Genomic DNA, 21261 nt, shown 5'->3' with positions numbered 1-21261 from the left:
AATTGCATGCGAGCATTTTAAGGTCACCTATGGATTCCGCTGTATGAAGGGTTACAAATCTGAATTTATTTTTTTTATATAAATTAAATAAAATATTTACTAAATCAAATAATTTCGAAGCCAACTAAGTCCTCAGATAGATATAGACAATAATAATTTAGATTACGAGTGAATGAAGGTTTTATCTGACAGCATTTCTCAGTCAATTGAAACTTTTTCCGAGTCAAATGTAACATTTTCCATATAAATTGTAATTTTTTCCGGTTTAATTGAAACATTTTCCATCTCAAATGTAACCCTTATTCAAATCAGTTATAACTTTTTTCATTTCATATGACACTTTTTTTATTCCATTTGTATACCAGCCATGTTCAAATGATTTCATAAAAATTATATTTTATTAATTCAAAATAATTATATTAAATTTAATAAGGACTTTTAAAAGAATTTCTGCATATTCATCCGACATTTATTACATAATCTATATTAAGTGCTAATTTCAACTAGATATAAAATTATTGAAAAATAAAATTATGGCTGTATACTTTTTTTTAAATAAATATAATTGCATTTTTATTTATTATTTTTTTTTTTAAGGAAATGTTTTAAATAATAAAACATCGTTCATTGAATTTTCATAGTTGCTAATATCGACACTTCCAAGTTCCATTATTATGAATTGATCATAATATAATTGCCTTAAGTCTAATAAAAAATCCATCTAGACAAGTATATCCTCCTTGTTAAGAGGAAGAGGGATGAGGTGAACTGTTTTAAATTGGAAGCCAGTTATATATTTTTACATAATATTTTCGGTAATCAAAACTATCTCAGAATGAAAAACATGAATTGTTACTGTATGCCAATATTATATTATGCTGTATATGCCAAACTAAAAAATAATCAATACGTAATGCCGGATCTTGAAAATAGTGTCGATATTAGAAACTGTGAAAATCCAATGAACGGTGATTACATTATTTAAATTCACACTTCCCTCCCTTAAAAAAAAAAAAAGAAAGAAAAAAAAGAATACAATTATATTTATGAGCAAGAATATGAGAAAACCAACACACGACCCCTGTTTCGAAGAAAACTACAAAGAAAAAAACAATAATTCGATTCTAAAAACTACTGTAATTTTATTTTTCATTAATTTTATATCTAGTTGAAATTAGCTCTTAATATAGATTATTTAATAAATTTCGATGAACATGCTGAAATTATTTTAAAAGTCCTTATTAAATTTAACATAATTATTATTAATCAATAAAAGAAATAAAACATAATTTTTATGAAATTATTCCAATCTGGTTGGGTTACAAATGAAATGGAAAAAGTGTCTTATAAAATGAGAAAAGTTATAACTAATTTGAAGAAGTGTTACATTTGAAATGGAAAGGGTTTCAATTAAACTGGAAAAAATTACAATTGATATGGAAAATGTTACATTTGACTTGGAAAAAGTTTCAATTGACTTAGAAATTCTGTCAGGTAAAACATCCATTCACTCGTAATTTAAATTATATAGTCTATATCTATCTGAGGACTTAGTTGGCTTCGAAATTATTTGATTTAGTAAGTATTTTATTTAATTTGATATAAAAAAAAAAAATTCATATTTGTAACCCTTCCTACAGCGGACTCCATAGGCGACCTTAAATGGTTGCGCGCAATTTAAAGAGGTTTTTAAATATTGTATATGTCCTCACTTAATAAATTTCGGATGAATATGCTGAAATTAATTTAAAAGTCGTTATTAAATTTAAAATAATTATTTATAATTAATAAAAGAAATAAAATATAATTTTAATGAAATTATTCGAATCTGGTTGGGTTACAAATGAAATTGAAAAAGTTTCTTATGAAATGAGAAAAGTTCTAACTAATTTGTATAAAGGTTACATTTGAAATGGAAAGGGTTTCAATTGAAACGAAAAATGTTTCAGATAAGCTAGAAAATGTTACAATTCATATGGAAAATGTTACAGCTGACTTGGAATGTTATATCCAGTTGATTTACTACCTCTGTAGGACAAAGTAGTAAATAATATAAAAAATATAAAAAAGGGTTAAGATACAGAATGTTCAATGCGAAATACTTCAGTTTTACTCGAGTTACATAAGACATTATCTAAACCTGAAATCTAGTTCACTTAGGCCTAATTATCTTTGTGAGGTCCCTTACTAGTGTTTACGTTATCTCATCGACACAGGGAGGTGGGGTGGGGTGGTCAGGCACCTGTCAACAAGGTACCCTATGGATATCAGTCCTTGCAAGGAGACGACACAGCTTGGTAGTGCGAGTTATCAGCTAACTGGTAAGTAAGAAACCTCTTCTCTAGATTATTATAAGTCATAATGCGTCTCTCATTGACAACTTATTTTTAAAACGAACAGGTAAAAAAAAAAAATAATAATAAAAACAACAGTATTTACATATTTTATTAAAAATTTTCCAATAAATTTATAAAACTCAAACTTAATCATCTGAATTCTTTATTACTGTCGTATACAGGAGACTTATATTAAATTATCTAGAGCAATGGTTCTCAAACAGTTTACTCCACAACAAGCTTTTTGGGCTAAACATTTTCGCTGCACCCCCTCGAGTTAAAAAAAATCGTAACCATTATCCTTAGAGCGGTTGAATATTACGGAAAATAAGAAAAAACTGTGCAAAGTAAATGCTGCAATGTATTGTCTATTTCTGCTATTTTAATTTTATTTTTTAAAAATATTTTGAGAAAGAGTTAATCACCTGCGGCATCCCTGCCATACGCTTAGTGTGCCACAGTACCCAGTTTGGGAACAGCTAATGTAGAGCGATATGACCCCACAATTATTAGTTTTAAATGATATTTTCATGTCTGTATGTATTTCTGATTGAATTTTCTGAAAAATATTCTGACAGAAGCTAAAAAAATTTTTTTTGTAGGGAATTGTAAATGAATAGATCAAATACCGCAGAAATAAATTATATACGATGATTTATAATATGATGAAAGGAAATTTTATTGACATTTAGAAGAGATCCAAAACGTTACCTAATTCATAAATAAAATCTGTTTGAAGTTTTAAGGGTGTTTGTTTTCCCACAAATTCCCAAATATTGACTATTTTTTTAAAATTTGAATATTTCTTCCCTACGTTGAAACATTCAACAAAAACGTTATATATTTGCGTATGAGACATGTAAGTACGTTCTAACTTTTCTTTATCATGTTTGGAATACAAATTGTTTTCTAGATTTTTATGGCTCGGGCGGTAAATAAATTTAAAATTGATTCCCTTCAAGTCCCAAATTAGAATTAAAGCAGGTTTTGCATTCATGTACAGTTTCTATTTTTATTATAAATCAAAATTAATGAATTATTTTTTTTTCTAATTTTCATACTGTATAAAATTAAAAGTATGTATAAAAAGGAAATTAAAAGCACCACACTTATAGCATGCAAAAGATACAACTTAACATGTGCCCTATATTTATTATCGACTTATGACAAACTGTAAATAATAATTAATAAAAACAACTATAAGAAAAATGAATTATGATATCATAGTCAAATAAATTGATTATAGTATCGTAGCTCTTAATTATTTTGGCTTAATTATGGAAATTTATGTATATATACATATATTTATAAATATCAGATATATAAGTCGAAATATTAAAATTGATGACAAAAACGTATATTAAATTACCTTCACATGTCTAGTTAATATAATAAATATATTATAATATTATTAATTTTTATAAATAAATAAATTATTTTATATATAATCTTTTTTTAATTTTTTGAGACTAGTATTTATTTTTTAATGAATCAATTGGTATCCATATTAAGTCTCAACACTCTTCTTACATCAACAGTCCAACGTTTCGGCCAATTCGACCATCCTCAAGGACAATCTTAAATATAAATTTTCACCTCACATTCAATTATCTAAAAACGTTTTGCAGGCTATTCTGCTCAGGTCATTAATTACAAGTCAAATTACCTTATTTTGTCACAATTTCATTAATTTTTAAACCTTTTAATTTTTAACCAACTATCAAATAAACAAACTCTATTTATAGAACTAGTAACGAAAGTAAGCTGGAAAAAGTAAATATTGTTTGTACCTCCTTTTATAATTGCTGCAATTTTAACAGTAAGTCTGGTCTATTTAGTGTTCGAGATATTTGTAGTACCTGGAACTGTCTAGTTCTACAGTATCCTTTTTATAAGTTTCATGATTTGCGATATTTCACCTTATATCACTCCGTAAAGGCCTATTTCCACGCAATAGATGTCTGTCGTGCAAGTAATATCACAACAATAAGATAGTATGATAGTGCTTTTCCACGTGCTGACAGTTCAAATTGGTGAATGATTGATAAAAAGGATGATTAAATATAGCCAACTATTGTTACCATTGGTAAATAATAAACAGAAAACAAGTTAATATGTTATATAAACGGTTAGTGTTATAAGTTTAAATGGAGAGATAGTTTACCGCCAAGGTGTCTATATGTGACAAATAGTTAATTTTATTTGGTATGTATTAGTTATTTGTAGTTACTTCTACAGCTATAACTGGCACTAATACCGTTACTTTAGCTTAAAAGATTACTATGATTTTAATAAAGAAGTACGAGGTGAACTGTTTTTATTTGGATGTCTATTATAAAATAAACATTGTTAGGTATTTTTTTACATATTTTCAGTACTCACAACTATATCAGAATGAAATTATTTTGTTCAATATATACATAAAAAACAATGAATTATTTAGAATATACATAATACATATTAAATGTACTTTAACCTTTATAACAAACTGTATACCTAATATATTTCTAAAAATAACGTTATCGTTTATTTTTTAGTTACTTATTGGTTATATATTTTATGAAATTTGCTTATGATGGATGTTTATCCTAAGGAAAAAAAATGAAATGGTATTCTGCAATTTAAGATTCTTATAAAAACATTTTTTATCTTATAACAAAAATTAATAAGAAGTTTTTATTAGTTATTAACCATAGATTTAATTAAGGTTAATTTTGGACACCTGCCTATCGATAGAAATAAAATTCGAATGATTGGATTAACACCCAATGGCTGAGTTCGAAATGTACGGAATCGATAAGAGCCTTGCTTTATTGTCCCGAAATCACTGTAATCTGTGGGTTACTATGTGAATATTTCAAGTTTTATATTAAATAAAACCAAAATAAATATCAAGCAAGTGAGAATTTGAATGTACATCGTGGCGAATGTACATTATTGTCAGGAAATATAGACTCATATTATATACAAAGGATATGAGATGGGTTAATTTTAGCATATTAACAAAGCAACTGAATTAGAGATATATTGAATGATACGCAATTCAAATATAAAATATTCAACAGATTAAAGCCTAATAAAGTATTATATAGGATATCCAGGGAGGGAGAGAACTATTAAAATAAATAAAAGAAAAATAAAGATGCCACAAGCGAATGCCAGTTTCTCAAAATAATTTTTAAAAAAAATTAAAATAGCGTATATACGATGCATTCCAGCATTTACTTGGAACTATTTTTTTCTTCTTTTTCTACATATTCGACCGCTCTGAGGAAAATTGTCCCTAAGTTTTAGTTGAGCACGACAAGGGTGTAGCGAATTTTTTTTTTCAGCCCGCATTGAAAAAAGTTTGAAAACCGCTTCGCCATAAAGGAGGAAGAGGGAGTTCGTGACGTAATTTCCTAATTGCCGGGCACTATGAATGAATATTAGCCACTACAAGTGATTGACATAACTGTACCATTACTATTTTTTTTTTTAATATCTCTCAGCAAAAATAATGTTTGTTATTATCGTTAGTATGTTATGTTACTCTATGAGTCCATTCAAGAGTTAGCCCATCTCTATGACTCTGTTTCGTATCTGCCGTCATGATCTCAGGTTCGACTCCCGATGAATTTTTAACTAGCACCTAAATAGTTTTTATTTTGAACTATAGCTTAGTGATCACTAATCATCTGATACTTCCAATAAGTTATTTCAAATAAAATTAAAGGTACATTCGTAGGATACGCAAATAGTAAAGCAACCGGAACAGCGCACGGATTAAGAAAAATCCAATATAGATTCTTTAAACTAACTCTAATTATAATTTTCATGTTCGTTTTAATAAATAACTAACAAAATACACTCCCGAATGAAAGTAATATTGACAAACAATGCAAAAATTCACTTTCCTATTTTCTCAGGGTCAGGCAAAGTGCAAAAATAAACATAATTAGTGTAGTTGTAACACATAACAAATTACCATTGCTCAGAATTTATTTTTAAATTCGAAATTTTATCATGAAGAAAGCTTGTTTTTTTTACATCATAAATGTTTATTTTTAATTAACTGGTTATTTAAAAATCAAACTATACTTAAGCATCTATCTTTAGCTATATTGTCCTCTATTCATTTCGATCATTTTTAAAACATGAAATTTTATGTATATTTTTTTTAATTCCTCGGAAATGTTTGAGGCTGATATTATGCTACGAGAGCAATTTTTAAAAGCTCAGTTTATTGAAGAAGAGTTGTTCAACAACTTTATCATCATGAAACATTTGTGAGGATGAAATGTGTCCCTAAGCGGTAAACGAATCGAGATTTTTCTTGCTTCGATCATGAGCGTAGTGGAAATGTGTTGAGGAAAGCCGTAAGGCTAATCCATATAATCAATTATTGATACCAATGTAGTTTACTAACATTTTGATTTATGAAATGATCTCATGTTAAAAAATAAGAGCGTGGTAGTTTAATTCAATTTTTGATAAAATAATATTCAAATAAACTACTTTGCTAACAAACATTGATTATATTATATTATGCTTTCCCCACCATTTTAAACTTCCCACCCGTCAGCAGTTTAAACAATAAACAGCCCGATTTTCAAATGTGCTTTTTGAGGTACTAAATCGTACCTCACAGATATTTTGTGACGATATGGCGGTAGAACAACTCTTCTCAGACAAACAGAGCTTTGAAAAATTGCTCTAGGCCCATTTTGGGCCCTATACAAACCGTTTTTAGATATTCCCGATTTCCCGTGGAAAGTTAATATTTATGCATAATTTTTTTATTGTAGGTATGCAAAACAAAAGTCGATGGTAGAAAAAGGATACCAACCTCAACTAACATTCCATGTACCTATTTTCCTTTTTCCTTTTCTTATGGAGGGTACGAAAAAAACAAAAGTCACTATTTAAGCTCCGAAGCAAGTTCATACGAAGTTCCAGGTTCTGTTATAAGAGGTCTAAAAAGGGTCATATTTTACGGGGTTGTTTTTTGGCGGATAGATGTTAACCAACTTCGATTGTCTAAAGCTTATTTTTTTACGCGCTGATAATTAATTTTTTCACGTTCTGAACGTGAAAAAAAAATATTGTCTGCACTTTTATGTGTTTTTCCATGTTACTACGTAAAAATTTTGTCTGAAACATATAAAAGGTATGCCAAAATGATCGCAAGCTTTGAATTTGTTACCATTCGCGCAGTTACGTGTTGGTAACTCTGCTAAAAAAAACTGGTTGACAGACAATAGTTTAAGGTTAGTAGAAATAGAGTTACACGATAGAACAACCTGTTTTCACCATCATGACTTTTTGGGGCTTAGAGAACCCACGTGTGATTGTCCAAAAAGAAATGCATCCCGAACGTGTGTTGTATGATGCGGATTTGGGGCTGGATGTATTATTGGACCATACTTTTTCAAAAATGAATCTGATGAAGCAGTGAACGTTACTATTACTCGATATCACGACATAACAGACTTCATTCTGCCTAAATTGGATGCTATTAATGTGGGCGACATGTGGCTTTAACAAGACAGAGTCACATGCCATACAGGCCGTGAAACAGGCTCATAGTTTTTTTAACGTTTGATAATGATCTAGTTTTCCAAAATATATGTCAAACTCTACAATTTAAAGGACAATATAAAGACTTTTTATATCTACGCGCTTATCAGAGTACTGCCACGGATAGGGTCAAGGGAAATGGTAGTTTATAGCTATTGCTCTACCGTTGAAAATATTAGGCCTAGAACCATATACACTAGAAATAGATTTAAAACTTGTTTAACAGTACACAGTAAACTATTATTCATATTATGAAAACAATAATTAATTAGTAATTATGTTTGTTATACTGCAACAAACACTTTAAATTAAAAAAGAAAAAAAAAAAATTATGGTTGATGAAATACCATTCTGTTTAGTCACATGAGTGGGCACTGATAATATGTAGATAAGTTTGTATTTATAAATTTTTATAATAATGTGAAGGGAGGAGTCGAGAACTGATAAAGTTGGGGATGGCTGAAGATTATCTAACGAGAGCACTAGGCCACCGGAAATCGGAGCCTGAATCCACTTTGATAATTAATAGTTTTGAAAAATATTCTCTAATCAATAGATAGTTGTAATATTTAATAATCTAACAAAGTGAAACACTTAAATCAAATAAAATAGCGCACAAAGGATATTCATAATGAAACTTGAAGGATTCATATTAGGTATTAAGGATGTCCACATTTTCTAAAGATAAGTCTAGCTTGTCAGTTACAAGTGTATATCTCAATAATGAATTTAGTAATCTGAATTAAAAACTCGTTTATCAAATTTAATTCCTACAGATGTACGTTTTTAATAAGATGTTCTTTTTTATTTATTACGAAATATGTGGTATACGCTGAAAACAAAATTTGATGATTCACAACAGTTTCCGAGTTACATGTTTTTGGAAGTTGGTTGGTTTGATTTTGTACATTTATCTTAAACTCATTTGATGAACCTACTGATACTTTTAAATGCTTACTTTTGGAATTTACTACATCGTATATCTTGACAGTTGGTGAATATGGTGGGAGTAACGTCATGTTTCAATCAAAATCCATGACCAACTTTATAGTATTAGGTACGCATCTAATTCGAAATTTAATGTTCTGTAGTTCTTAATATAGTAAAGTTTTTGCTAGAAAGTACAACTTCGAATTTATTAAATCAAAATTTGAAGAAAGTCTGTAAATTTATCCAAGAGGTAAAAATCTTTAGCTCCATTTATAACCATTGAAAGTTCGACAAAAAGTCCATATCTTTTTTACTTGGATAGGCCTACGAAGTTTGATTACTTTCAGTGTGCACTATTAAATGTAGAAAAGTTTTGAATAAAGTATAAAATTTGTACTTGACGGAAAAAATTTATATTTATGAAATGAATGGCCGTTAATAAGTTCAGATGTCTATTTGACTGACTTTAGAATCCAAACACTACACAAAATTCAAAATGTAGGATAATCGCTCAAGACAAAATTTGATGCTCTACACCTTTTATCCGAAAGATTTTTGATTTAGAACAACCGTTTCCACTGTAATAACATCTTAAGGTCACTCATTTCATTACATTTTTTCTGAAGTTGTTAAAAAGTGTCATTTTTCGACCATATTTCTAGACAGATTTTATATAGATTATAGTACTCATACTATACAGAGTTTAATGTTATTTAATTCTTGAAATAGTGATGTTTTTTAGCTCGTTTCCAAAGTTTTGAATTTATAAATCAAAATGAAATAATTCTGAATATTTCATGATTTTTGAGTACTGTAACTTACGTTCACGTCAAAGACCAAGCAAATCTTGCTAGATTATAATACTACTTACAATTGGACATCAAATAATGTGCTAATACAATCATACGATTTTCAAAGTTTATTTCAATTGGATATTTCTATTTTATTGGCCAATTTTCGGTGCTACTACTTTCAAACTAATAAATGAACCCCAAAAATATATTATTGGAAAAAAATATCTACTTTTGACTTTTATATTACTATTTTTATGAAAATGTTTTAATGATTTTAATATGTTAAACAATAATTAGGCTGCTAATTATTATAAATCTAATAAGTAATTTATTCCATGAATTATTGTACATATTTTAGGTATTTGTGGTTAAGAGATTCTAAGGACAAATTTAATTTTGAATAAAAACCTAAAAGTAGGTAATAGATGTAAACAAAATATTATTTTGAATTATCTGGTGGTTAATTAAACTCAACCGCCAGGTTTTCCACTTAATTAAAAGTACCCACTTCATAAAGACTGGTAATGCACCAGGGTGATCTGTCTGCTGAATGCCTTACTCACTTAGCTATTCTGATCTCTTCCATATAAATGAAAACCACAGAAACATTTTATTATTTTTCGATTTTTTAAATAAATTACCCTGATCACATCCTAATGAATTATAATTACCTGTCTTGATTTGAGTGAAAATCACAATAGAAATGCTATCCTCAGTTTTAGAATTGTATAACAACTATAACTTGAAATGATAATTTTTGCCTGATTTTTTTTCTTTTTTTAAACCGTTTATTGGAAATAGTTATTTTGTGGTAAGTTAATTTAAAATTTAGTTATTTTACAGACCAAATTTAAATTGTTGAAAGAATTGTATGTCTTTATCTTCAAGTTTAATCTTTTTAGTATCAGAGTACATGAATATTTTTAGTAATACTTTAAAATATATTGCTATTTACAATTATCAATAAAAATGATATAAATCAATTTTCAGTGAAATTAAGCACTGAACATGGATTCAACAATAAGTCAAATTGAAAAATTGAATAGTGAGATACCCGAAGAAGTGATGAAGCGAGCAAAAGATGCTATTAGGGAAGATGAGACAACAAAGGAGCAGATGCTGGATCAATTTAAACACTGGGTCAGTAAAAATAATAATCTGCAAGATGTTCGAACAGGTAATTAAATTTATATCCTTGGAACTAAAATATTTCAGGTTTAAAGAAATTTAATTATTGCAAAAAATGTTTTTTTTCAACAGATGACAATTTTTTACTCCGCTTCTTAAGGACGAAAAAATATTCCTTGCCAATGGCACAAGACATGCTTCTTAAATATCTTAATCTTAGGCAGACTTATCAATATTTGGCCTTTAATATGGATTTTCTTGAGCCATCTGTTTTAGAACTTGTTAACAAAGGGTAAGTAATGTAAACCTATAAATTAAGTATTGAACTATCCTATTGATCAGATATATCATAATAAATTTATCAGAGACTAATCAGTTACCATATAGTGTTCCAACAGCATACTTTTTTTTTCAGATATTTGTTTCCTTCTCCTATAAAAGACAAAAATGGAAGAACTGTTATCATTGGAACATCGGGTTTGTTGTATTATTTTATGTACCTAATTAAACTAATTTGACTTTAACATAAAATATCCAATTATTTATGAAACTTTGTGATGTGAGATTTATAAATTGCATCATTTATTTTATAGTTGACCAGCTATTCAAGAAGATTAAGAATTGAACTTATAATATTTATTCTCGTGATATAATTTCTGAGTCACTGAAGTAATTAATTAAAATAAGTTTTTTTAATGAAATAAAAAAGAATATATAATTTCTGTTTTTAAAAAATCAGCAATTTTCACTTGTGTTTGTGATAAGAAATTAATATGTTTGTCTGTCATGTAAAATGTTTTCAGTTATATCAATGGAAACCTGAAAAACTAATTATAAATTTGGGTATTACTCAAATAAAATACCTCTGATTAAATGATCCTTGAATTAAAAAAAATGTTTCAACAACTCATCCAGAATGAAATATTTATTTATGTTCTAATGCATTCATTTCTAAAAAAAAAAATATATTTATTTAAATTAATGTTATACACCATTACATTTCAAAAATAATATTCTAATTGTAATGAAGCTAAAACACCCATTCTGTTTGTTCAGTTATGAATACCACAATACTTTCTCTATGTATTCATTAAGAAAAATATTAACAAAACTATTATTCAGTACATTATAAAATTTATAAATCTATTAAACATTTATAAATATCAAAAATGGATAATTTACTCTTTCTTACTCATGTATTATTCAAACATTCATCACTTGGTCTGCAGTCTTGGCCCTGCTTGCTCTCCAATTAAGTCTTGCTCAGCGCGACAAGTGCTGATGGATCCCTTCCACCAAGTAACGCTAGAGTTCAAATTTAACCATTCTGCTAGTTTTTATAAAGAGCTTCAGTTCTCCCCCCAATTACATTCATACTTTTGATTTACTTTGATATACATTATCAATCCATCACTTATATGGACACTCCTATTTTTCTACTTGTTCCAATTAAATCAAAAAGTAAATTTTTTGTTCTTTCTTTTTTTTTTGGTATTCAGTCATAGCTCACCAGCTGATTCTATTCTGTGATATAACATCCCACCTGATTCTTCTTGTCTTGATAAATCTTACAATATTTTGGTTTTACAGAGTGGTGTTTATTTCATTATTGCTTTTTATATTCCAAACACCATATGTGTATGTCCATAAACCCTCATAATTATGTGATGTTTTAGAGCTCTAAGAGTCTGCTTTTCCATGCCTCACATAGTTCATTTTTTCTGGTCTGATGTATTGACCAATTGGACCAATCTTTTTAGACCACTATTCTCTTGATGTACCAGATCCAATAAAGCCTTATTATCTTGGTCAAGCAGAATCATAATATTTCTTACTTTAAGCCATCTTGTCCACACTGCAACTCTTTGCAAAAAATACACATCTTAAGGTTACAGGTTACTTCAATGCCTAATTTTAAAGTTTAAGATCTGAAATCAAATACCTAAATCATGTTATAAAATGGGAATGAATAGACATAAGAACTGTTTTTTTCTAACAAACTTTAATAATGAAAGTCATAAAATTCATTGAAATTTCAAAATCTGCTATAGTTTCAAACATCTAATTTTTAAAAATTTAATTTAAAATATTTCTTCCAACTATTTCATTAAATAGATCTGAGATAATAGACAAATCAATTTCTTATAGTTGTTGAATTTATAATAATAGTTCTATTTTCATTTCAAAATAACACATATTGGAGTACAAAAAAAAAAATCCATTTCCAAGATTAGATACATAGTTAAAATTAGCTACATAATAAAATAATCTATTAATGACATCTATTTATTGTTGATTTTCAGAGCCCTTTGACCCACATAGGTACACCCACATAGACATGACAAAAATGCATGGAATCACATATGAGTGCTTATTAGAAGATGAACAGAATCAAATATTGGGATTCACTCACTTTGGTGATATCAAACATGCGTCTCCTGCCCATTTAACAATCTGGTCACCAATAGAATTCCCTAGAGCCTACAGATGGGCAGAGGTATAGATAAATATTTTTAAACTTATTATATATAATAATAATAATCTCCAAGTAATTAAAAGTAACAGTACAACTGTAATATTTTTATTATAATCAAATTAATAAAAACTCAAGTACAAGTAATGAATATTAATGAAAATATGAGAGATTTTTAATCTGGCAGAAAAATTTCTTAAATGAATAACACTAGTCACTTAAATTAATACTTGAATAATTTTTTTCCTCAATATTTGAAATATTCAATGTGCAAAGTTGAAAGAAAAAAAATAATAAAAGAGCTTGGTTTATTATTCTATAAAATTCTTTGTATTCATTTGTAATGATGATAAGTTTTTATTTTCATTTAGATTTGTTTTATCATTTCATTTTTTAAAATAATATTGTCATTTTATGTTCAGTTTCTTATTTTATATCATCTTTCTTGGTCTTATTTCAATATTGTAGCCCTGATGATGGCCTACATGAACTGTATGTCTGAAACATAAACTGTAGAAGAAATATAAATAATTTGACAAAATGTTCATTTGCAAATATTAACAGTCATGCACTAATGAGTTTTAACTTAAAATTAGGGTTCTACAAGTCTGGATCAAAACTTAGTTCTTCCAAATTGCATAAAGATCCTAAACAAAAATAGAGATACAAATTTAACCCATTTTTTGTGGATAGCATACATGCTTGACATGGCCATGTATAATCAATCCTGGCACCAATGCATGTACAATGGTAAGGTTGATCCTGTCAATTTATCTCCTATGAATTGAGAGGAATACTGGTGAGTTTTACGGGTATTGGCTGTAAATTCTCACGTGATGGAAACTTCACTACATGAGGTATTTTCTTGTGGTCTTGAAGGGAATGGCAAGTACTACAGCTGTGCACTGTGTATCCTTGCAGTATAGAAACTCCACTCCATAATGTTTTCGCTTACAGTTGTGAAGAGTAGCCAGTCCTTGGTGTATTTGATGTAGGACCTGACAAAAGGAGAGAGGGAAAAGGAAGGAGGAGAAATCTAGAGAAGGCAAAGTGGAATAATAAAATAAATCTCAATTCCAGAAAATTAGAGTTAGAGCGTTCTGATCCACTACTGTATATTATTACTCATAGCCTCCTGAGGAGAATAATCCCTGAAGGGTATAGTCATAATTTGCTTGTCAATTTAGTATTAGTCATACTTCTGGGCTTAAAAATGCCATTGAGAGATGCTACATTTAAGACATTAGCTCTCAGAAGATACAAGAATTTAATTGAATAAAATGCAATACAATAAACTGTATAATTGTTTACAATTAACAAGCTATATAAATACTTTTATTACTTGATCCTCATGGTATGGAACATATTGGTCCCTTCGCTCCTCCATTCCTACACCCCTTGAGAGAAAGTCTAGCCCGACTCCTTCCCTAACAGATGGGTTAATAATACTGAACATAAATTAAAGACAAAAAGTAAAAAAATGGAAGAGTTAAGTTACCGTGCCATGTAGATTTAAGTTACTAAACCTAACTTGAAACCTGTTAGCCACAATCTGGAATTAAAACAAAATAATCCTTCATCAGTCATAATAAATTGATGAAATAGGGGAAAAAAAAGTAAATAGAAATATCATAATATTATATAATGCATAATATTTTTCAATTGATTCAGTCCTAAATAAGAATATAAAAATTGTAACAAGTTATGGCATAAAGAAATTAATCTAATACATAATATATTGCAGTTAGTACTAACATTCTCTGTTCATTTGGATTTCCTTAGCAAATCTTATATGAGCTATACTATATAAGTATTCTCTTATGCAAATTATATAGTTCTTTGTTTTTAAACTCACTGTTGGGGGGACTGGTGGGTAAATAACTAGTCCTGCATTGAGAGAAAAACATTGATAGAGCCAATATACAGTACAAATGTACTTAACATGTGGCATGGCACACCAGACTTGATACAGAGAGTGAGTGAATACCAAAACACACAAGTAAATTTACAACAATTTAAATTACCAACAATTACTGTCAACACTCATTAACTATTGGTAAATATTTTATTGTACTAAATGAATCTAAATGCTTTATTCTGTTATATAGAAGTAATAAACAGCAATGAGCCTTGTTTGAATAAAAATTTGTAAATTTTATATCAAAAATTTTAAAGATAAATTAATCACTGGTTTGACTTTAGCAATCCATGCCTATGATGCACAAAGAAATTCACCTCTACAAACTTCCTGCACCATTAAGATACACCTATGAATTATTGAAAAATCTTATGAGTACCAAAATTAGAGAGAGGATAATGGTAAGTTTATATTAAAATGAATCATTGTGATATTTGTTTTTCTGAATTTAATCACCAATCATCTAGCCTGGTTTCATTGGAATGCAAAATTTATAATTTTAATTATTTATTTCAGTTGCATGATACACTTGAAGAACTTCATGGTAAACTTGATCCCAAAGTATTGCCGAAGGAGTATGGAGGAATCATTCCTATGGCAGACATGATAGGTACGGATATAAATATAAATATAAATTTTAAGATATATTCATGAAAATTTATTAAAGGTGGCCACAGTGGCAGTGAACATTGGAGAAATTCTGTGGGATTTTCCAGCAAGGATTTAAAATAAATCTCAGCTTTTTTATACTACTGCCTAGATAGATTATGTGCAAAAACATTCTTAATTACCTAGTTGGGGTCAAGACTAGAATTGGGTACTAAACCCATGAAACAAACAAAATAATTAATATACAATTAAAAGTATCTGGTGATAATGTGTTGAAGCTGACACTCAGCATTACCAACCTAGAAGCAACGAGTAGTAGTCAAATCTGGTATGTGATGGTGATTTGTGTATATCGTTACAGGTCTATATAATAAATTTTAACCTTCTCACTCTAACTAGAAAACTTTATTAACCTGCAGAATACCCTATCTTTTCTTCTCCAGTTTATTTAGAATGCTTAAAGAGACTAAAGAAAATTATTGAAAAACAACAATATCTCATTTATTAAAATATAAAGGAGATGGTCGGGAGTTTTGCAGTCAAAAAACAAAAAATAGTTGACCATCTCGTATTTTGATTGATCAATATTATTGAATCAACTTATTTTAATATTATTATTTATTATAATTATTATTGTAATTATAGCCCATTTACTCTTTCACCAATATTATCTTGGTGTATATTTGTTTTTTTGTTGTTTATGTTTTATCTGTTCGGTTGCTTATTATGATTTGAAATCAAGGAACTATTATATTTACTTTAAGCTGGATTTCCACATGTTTCAGAATTGGAAAAGAAATTGAGATGGATCAAATCAGTAGTAGCTTCATTTTGAAATTAAATTATATTTCATTTACTTTGATGTTTGGTGTAAATCTCATCAGTTTATAATAATGTCATTTTAAGGGCCTTTTTTTTTTTTTTTTTTTTTTTTTTTTTCAAATTTTAGTTATTAATGATATCTTCTACAGTTTAATGAAAGCTTTCAATACTACTCAGAGATTTCATAATATGAATAGAGTCTTTGGTATTAAAAAGAAACTGATAACTGATTGCAAAACTATGGTAGTAGGATGGTATGGAAGTAGTCATTGAATAGAACAAAAGGATATATAAATATAAGGATATATATATAAAATGTGATATATCGTTTTTCCTCTGCACTCTTCATTTAATTATCTTAATTAATAATGCTTTTATATTAAGTATCAATTGGATTAGTAGTTTAGTAGTTAAGTGGGAATATTATATTTAAAGAATGTGTCCGATTGTGATAAGTTTCTCTTAATGCATATCTTCCAGTGACAGCTGACGACCTTACACAAGGTGAAAGTTTAAGATGATAACCATTTTTTATTCTGGTTATTGAGACATTTTTGTTTCTTAATTTAAATTTAAATCACTACATCATGTTTGTTGTGTTTCTAGTATTTTCAGACTGTTGAAACTATCTGTTCATAACATACATTAAATTCAATGCATTTTTACATTCTATTTATTATAATTGCACTGGCACTTGTACAGAATGTGTCAGCTTCAAGAAAAACTGATGAATTCCTACTATTCCTTCTTCTCAAACTTTTTAATTTTGCTAATGAAGTACTAAACAGACTGCCATTCATGAGGAAAACTTATATTATAGGATTTTATTAGAGTATAAAAGTCTATAACTCAATAACATATTCTGATCACAATCTGAAGTTTCCAAACCCTGTGTGCATAAATGGGACGTTTCATTTTCATCTACTCCAGAAATCTTGAAGTGTAATTTAAGTCTGCAGTGACCTATGAATACTCTGATTAACAATTAGAGTTCAGTTCTCTTTAGGCTTAGCAGTCACTTTATTCTAGAAGAAGAAGGTTCATTAATAAACATCTTGACTTTTTTAAGCCTAGCTTACTCCTTCCTGCAATCCTTACCTGATTTTCTCCATATCCAGTCAAGAACTTTTACATTATAACAAACTATTAGAAAAAATGAATTTTTATTTTAGTATATTTCTTTTTCAAATTTAATTTAAAATTAATGCTTGTCAATAAATCATTTCAGAACTCTGGAAGTTCCAGTTGGTTGAAAAAAGGGATAGGATCTTAGCACTTGACAAAATGAAGCTATTGGACAATTCATGCTTAATGAAAAAAGCTAAATCAAATAAAAACCAAGAAATCGATGTTGGAAGCTTTAGAAAGCTTGCGATAGACTGAATAATTGATAAATGTATATATTAATAATTATTTATTTAATTACTTTTTCACTGATTACCTCATCTTATTATTATCTCTCATAGGTGATAATAATAATGAGGTGCAAATATCTAAAAAAAAAACTGACACGTCTTTCTTCTTTTTTACCACTATTTTTTTACAGTATTATATTAACATGTAATTATATTATGTATTGTAACATGTAACATGTAATTATATTTATATTTTTTATATTTATATTATATAAAAATATGATTGGTTTAATGTTTTGTTAAACATTTTAGAAATTGTCACCTTTGCACAAAATAAACTACATTGTATTTGTTTTTGTACATTATTATGCACAAATGGCTATGAAAGGAATATAAATGCTAATTTTTTAACAGAACACTGAATTATGACAATTAAAAGAAAGTATATATATTTATTAATGCTGTTCTTATTTATAAAAATGTATCAATTTATCCTTACCCAACAGCATAGATACGAAGTAAGACCCTGACTCACACTGAGAGAATGCTTACAACTGCTAGTATAGTATAGTATAGTTCAAACTCCTCTGTAATTTTTGGGTTCTACAAATATTTTTCACAACTACAGGAAAAATGTGAGGATTTCTCAAAGTTTTTTTTTTTCATTTTTGAGCCAATAAATGTATTCTGTAGTCTGGAGTAGTAGATCTGATACAGAAGTGTATCTTATAAAAGAACATAGTCCTAACCTATGGCATATCTCAAGGATCTTTATTTATTTTAAAATGACAAATATTTAAATATAATATTTAATAAAAAAAACAGTTTTTTTTTCCAGTCCAGACATAGGGAGGTGGTAGCCCCATTGCCTGGTACTAGTACTGCAGATAGCCACTGGTCCTCAGGTTAGGGGAACACTACTCTGACACTCATACGTCTATACTAATTACAGCACACTACACTCACCCTCACACTAAAGACAAAGGTCAATAACAGTATTCACCCTAGGGTCACCTTTCCTAGGTAGCCTCAGGACAATTACTGATGGAGCCACTCCATGTTACCAGGAGAAGAGAAAGACCAAAGCTGCGATGGGCTGATGGTGTTGCTGTTGATGCAACAAATATGCTAGGGCTTCAGAATTGGATGGTGGCTGCAAGGGACCGGAGAAAATTGGCGGAAGCTGCTGGAGGAGGCCAGGATTCAACACCGGATTGTAGAGCCATGCTAGTAGTAGTAATAATAAAAAAAGTGAAATATCTATTAAAAGTGGAATATATTTAATAACTTTTTTATACACAAAACCCCATAAATGATATAATTTATTAAACTCACAATATAAAATTAGCTAATATTAAATTTACAATTTACATCAAACTATCATTTGTTCAAACTGTAGATAAATGTTTATATTAAATTATTGAAAGTCAATGTAGTTCAATTATGACAAAACAAAGCCTTATGTTGCAAGAAACTTCTTTCCACATCACATATAGTAATACACCATATTTAAACTCCGTTATTTCTGCATGGTTAAGGTTTTTAATACTTCAAAATCTCCATTTTTGTCTTTCTTATCTTCACTAAGGATCCCAAGAAGTTTTGTCTTAGTTTATAGTAAAATTGAATAAAAAGCATGGAATTTATGAAAAATCACCAAATACTTATTTAAATAAAGGTCCATATTTTACTGATGACGTTGTTTCAACTGATGTATTATTTTTTGTAAGAAATAGTATGCTGAATGTAACTGTAGTAAAATATTAAATGAACCCCATTATATTGCTAAACCTAAATAAATAATCCAGATGGGATAATTTTTCTTAACGATAGAACTTGCTAAAAAAAAAGTGTTCAGTTCATTAATTGAGGATTTCAAGAAACTTTTAGCAAAAAAAATAGTCTAAGCAGCTGCAACTGATTTTCTATTTATCCAAACCCAAGTCATTGTTGCCTGAAAAAGTCCTTAACACAGCTACTTCCTCACCTTGCCATACTGGAGGCCTGTGTTGGGCAAAAAGTAATTGCGATCACAATAAAAAATTACTGTACTTTAAAACTACAGAAATAAAATTAAGCTTGGAAATATGTTATTTTAACTAATGATTCTAGTAATTGATTTGAAAATGGACATAGGTCCAAAATATCATCAGATTAACAATTAAAGGATATGTGAAGTTGTAACGGTTTTTTAATTTCCCAGAAAGTACTATATATATGAAAATTATTATTATTAAATAAACTACCTATGTCACAATTACTGTAATGACTTCAGTATATATATTGTAATATGCTCTTTTTGAGTAAATAATATATTTTGATGTATAAAGGTTTTTTAATATGTTTTATTTTGTGTATCATTTTAATATTCATTTGTTTTGTTTATCCAAAAAACAAGCTAACCAAGTTTCATTGTTTATAATAACTTCGTGATACAAAAAAACAAGATGGCGGTATGTTGAGCAGATTCAAATATCATGAAAACTATTTTAACTCCTCCCATCATAATTGAAAATACAGTAAATTAAAGGAAAAATAGAAATCAAGGAATAGTGCAAATGAATAATATTAAGAAAGTAAATCATTTGGAAAAAATCCCTAACTGTTGTGCGACAATCGATGTTTATATGTAACCTCAAGATGGCAGGTTTCGTTTGTGAACAAGGTTTGGGTCAGTGGCGCCAAAGGGAGATGATGTCTTGAGCAGTATGAAGAGGTCGTCAACAATCTCTGTCAAGAAGGAAGCCATATTTGATGCTATGACGGAAGAATAAGATGAGAACAAGGAAGGCGCCAAAGAATCAACAAAGGAGGATCGTTAGTATATAGAGCTTGGTTAGTTTTGTATGCATAATAATAGATACATGTGTGAAATAGATTTTAATTTAAATTAAGAGAAATTATTGTATCTGTATTCTGATTGTCTAGCAACCATACGCCCTGAGATTAAGAGTCTCTCTGTTTCTTTTTATATAATAAAATTAAGAGTCTTTTTTATATTATAAAGGTTTAAATATAATTCTATTATCCATTTGATATTAGTGTTCTTAATTTGAACACAAATTCTCTCTTATATTTGAAATAAAGTTAAAAAACTATTCAGATTCATTTTATTTTTTATTTTAATTATTTTAAAATTATTACATTTTGTCGCCCAACAGGTGTGGCCTGATTCTTTACAGGTCACGGCAATCAGAACACAGCTTTTAAAAGAGTTTAAATTTGAATTAGTTGTTATAACTTAAGTAGTAAATGATGGAGGATAAAGTAGAGGTAACTGGGGGTAGAAATCCTAAAGATGTAATTCTTGTAAACAGTGTCCATGAAAATAAATTAG

General features: G+C 28.5%; 1 protein-coding gene across 2 annotated transcripts; it reads left to right on the top strand.

Moving 5' to 3' along the window:
- The first annotated feature begins 2039 nt into the window (after positions 1 to 2039).
- Positions 2040 to 19125, top strand: LOC106687450 (retinaldehyde-binding protein 1). 2 transcript variants are annotated; one of them, XM_014431343.3, is made up of 9 exons: positions 2040 to 2321; positions 10610 to 10796; positions 10880 to 11039; positions 11163 to 11224; positions 13051 to 13244; positions 15423 to 15539; positions 15655 to 15748; positions 17798 to 17965; positions 18992 to 19125. In XM_014431343.3, the coding sequence occupies exons 2-8, from the start codon at positions 10628 to 10630 to the stop codon at positions 17950 to 17952; spliced, it is 951 nt and encodes a 316-aa protein (XP_014286829.1). In that variant the 5' UTR covers positions 2040 to 2321; positions 10610 to 10627; the 3' UTR covers positions 17953 to 17965; positions 18992 to 19125. The 2 variants fall into 2 exon arrangements, with proteins under 2 accessions (XP_014286829.1, XP_014286827.1); XM_014431341.3 differs by lacking the exon at positions 18992 to 19125 and having other exon boundaries at positions 17798 to 18261.
- Positions 19126 to 21261: the final 2136 nt, after the last annotated feature.

This window comes from Halyomorpha halys, unplaced genomic scaffold, assembly GCF_000696795.3.
Source record: "Halyomorpha halys isolate HHAL.00 unplaced genomic scaffold, Hhal_1.1 Scaffold965.1, whole genome shotgun sequence".
Classification (NCBI taxonomy): Eukaryota; Metazoa; Arthropoda; class Insecta; order Hemiptera; family Pentatomidae; genus Halyomorpha; species Halyomorpha halys.
This window is presented reverse-complemented; position numbering and strand designations above follow the sequence as displayed.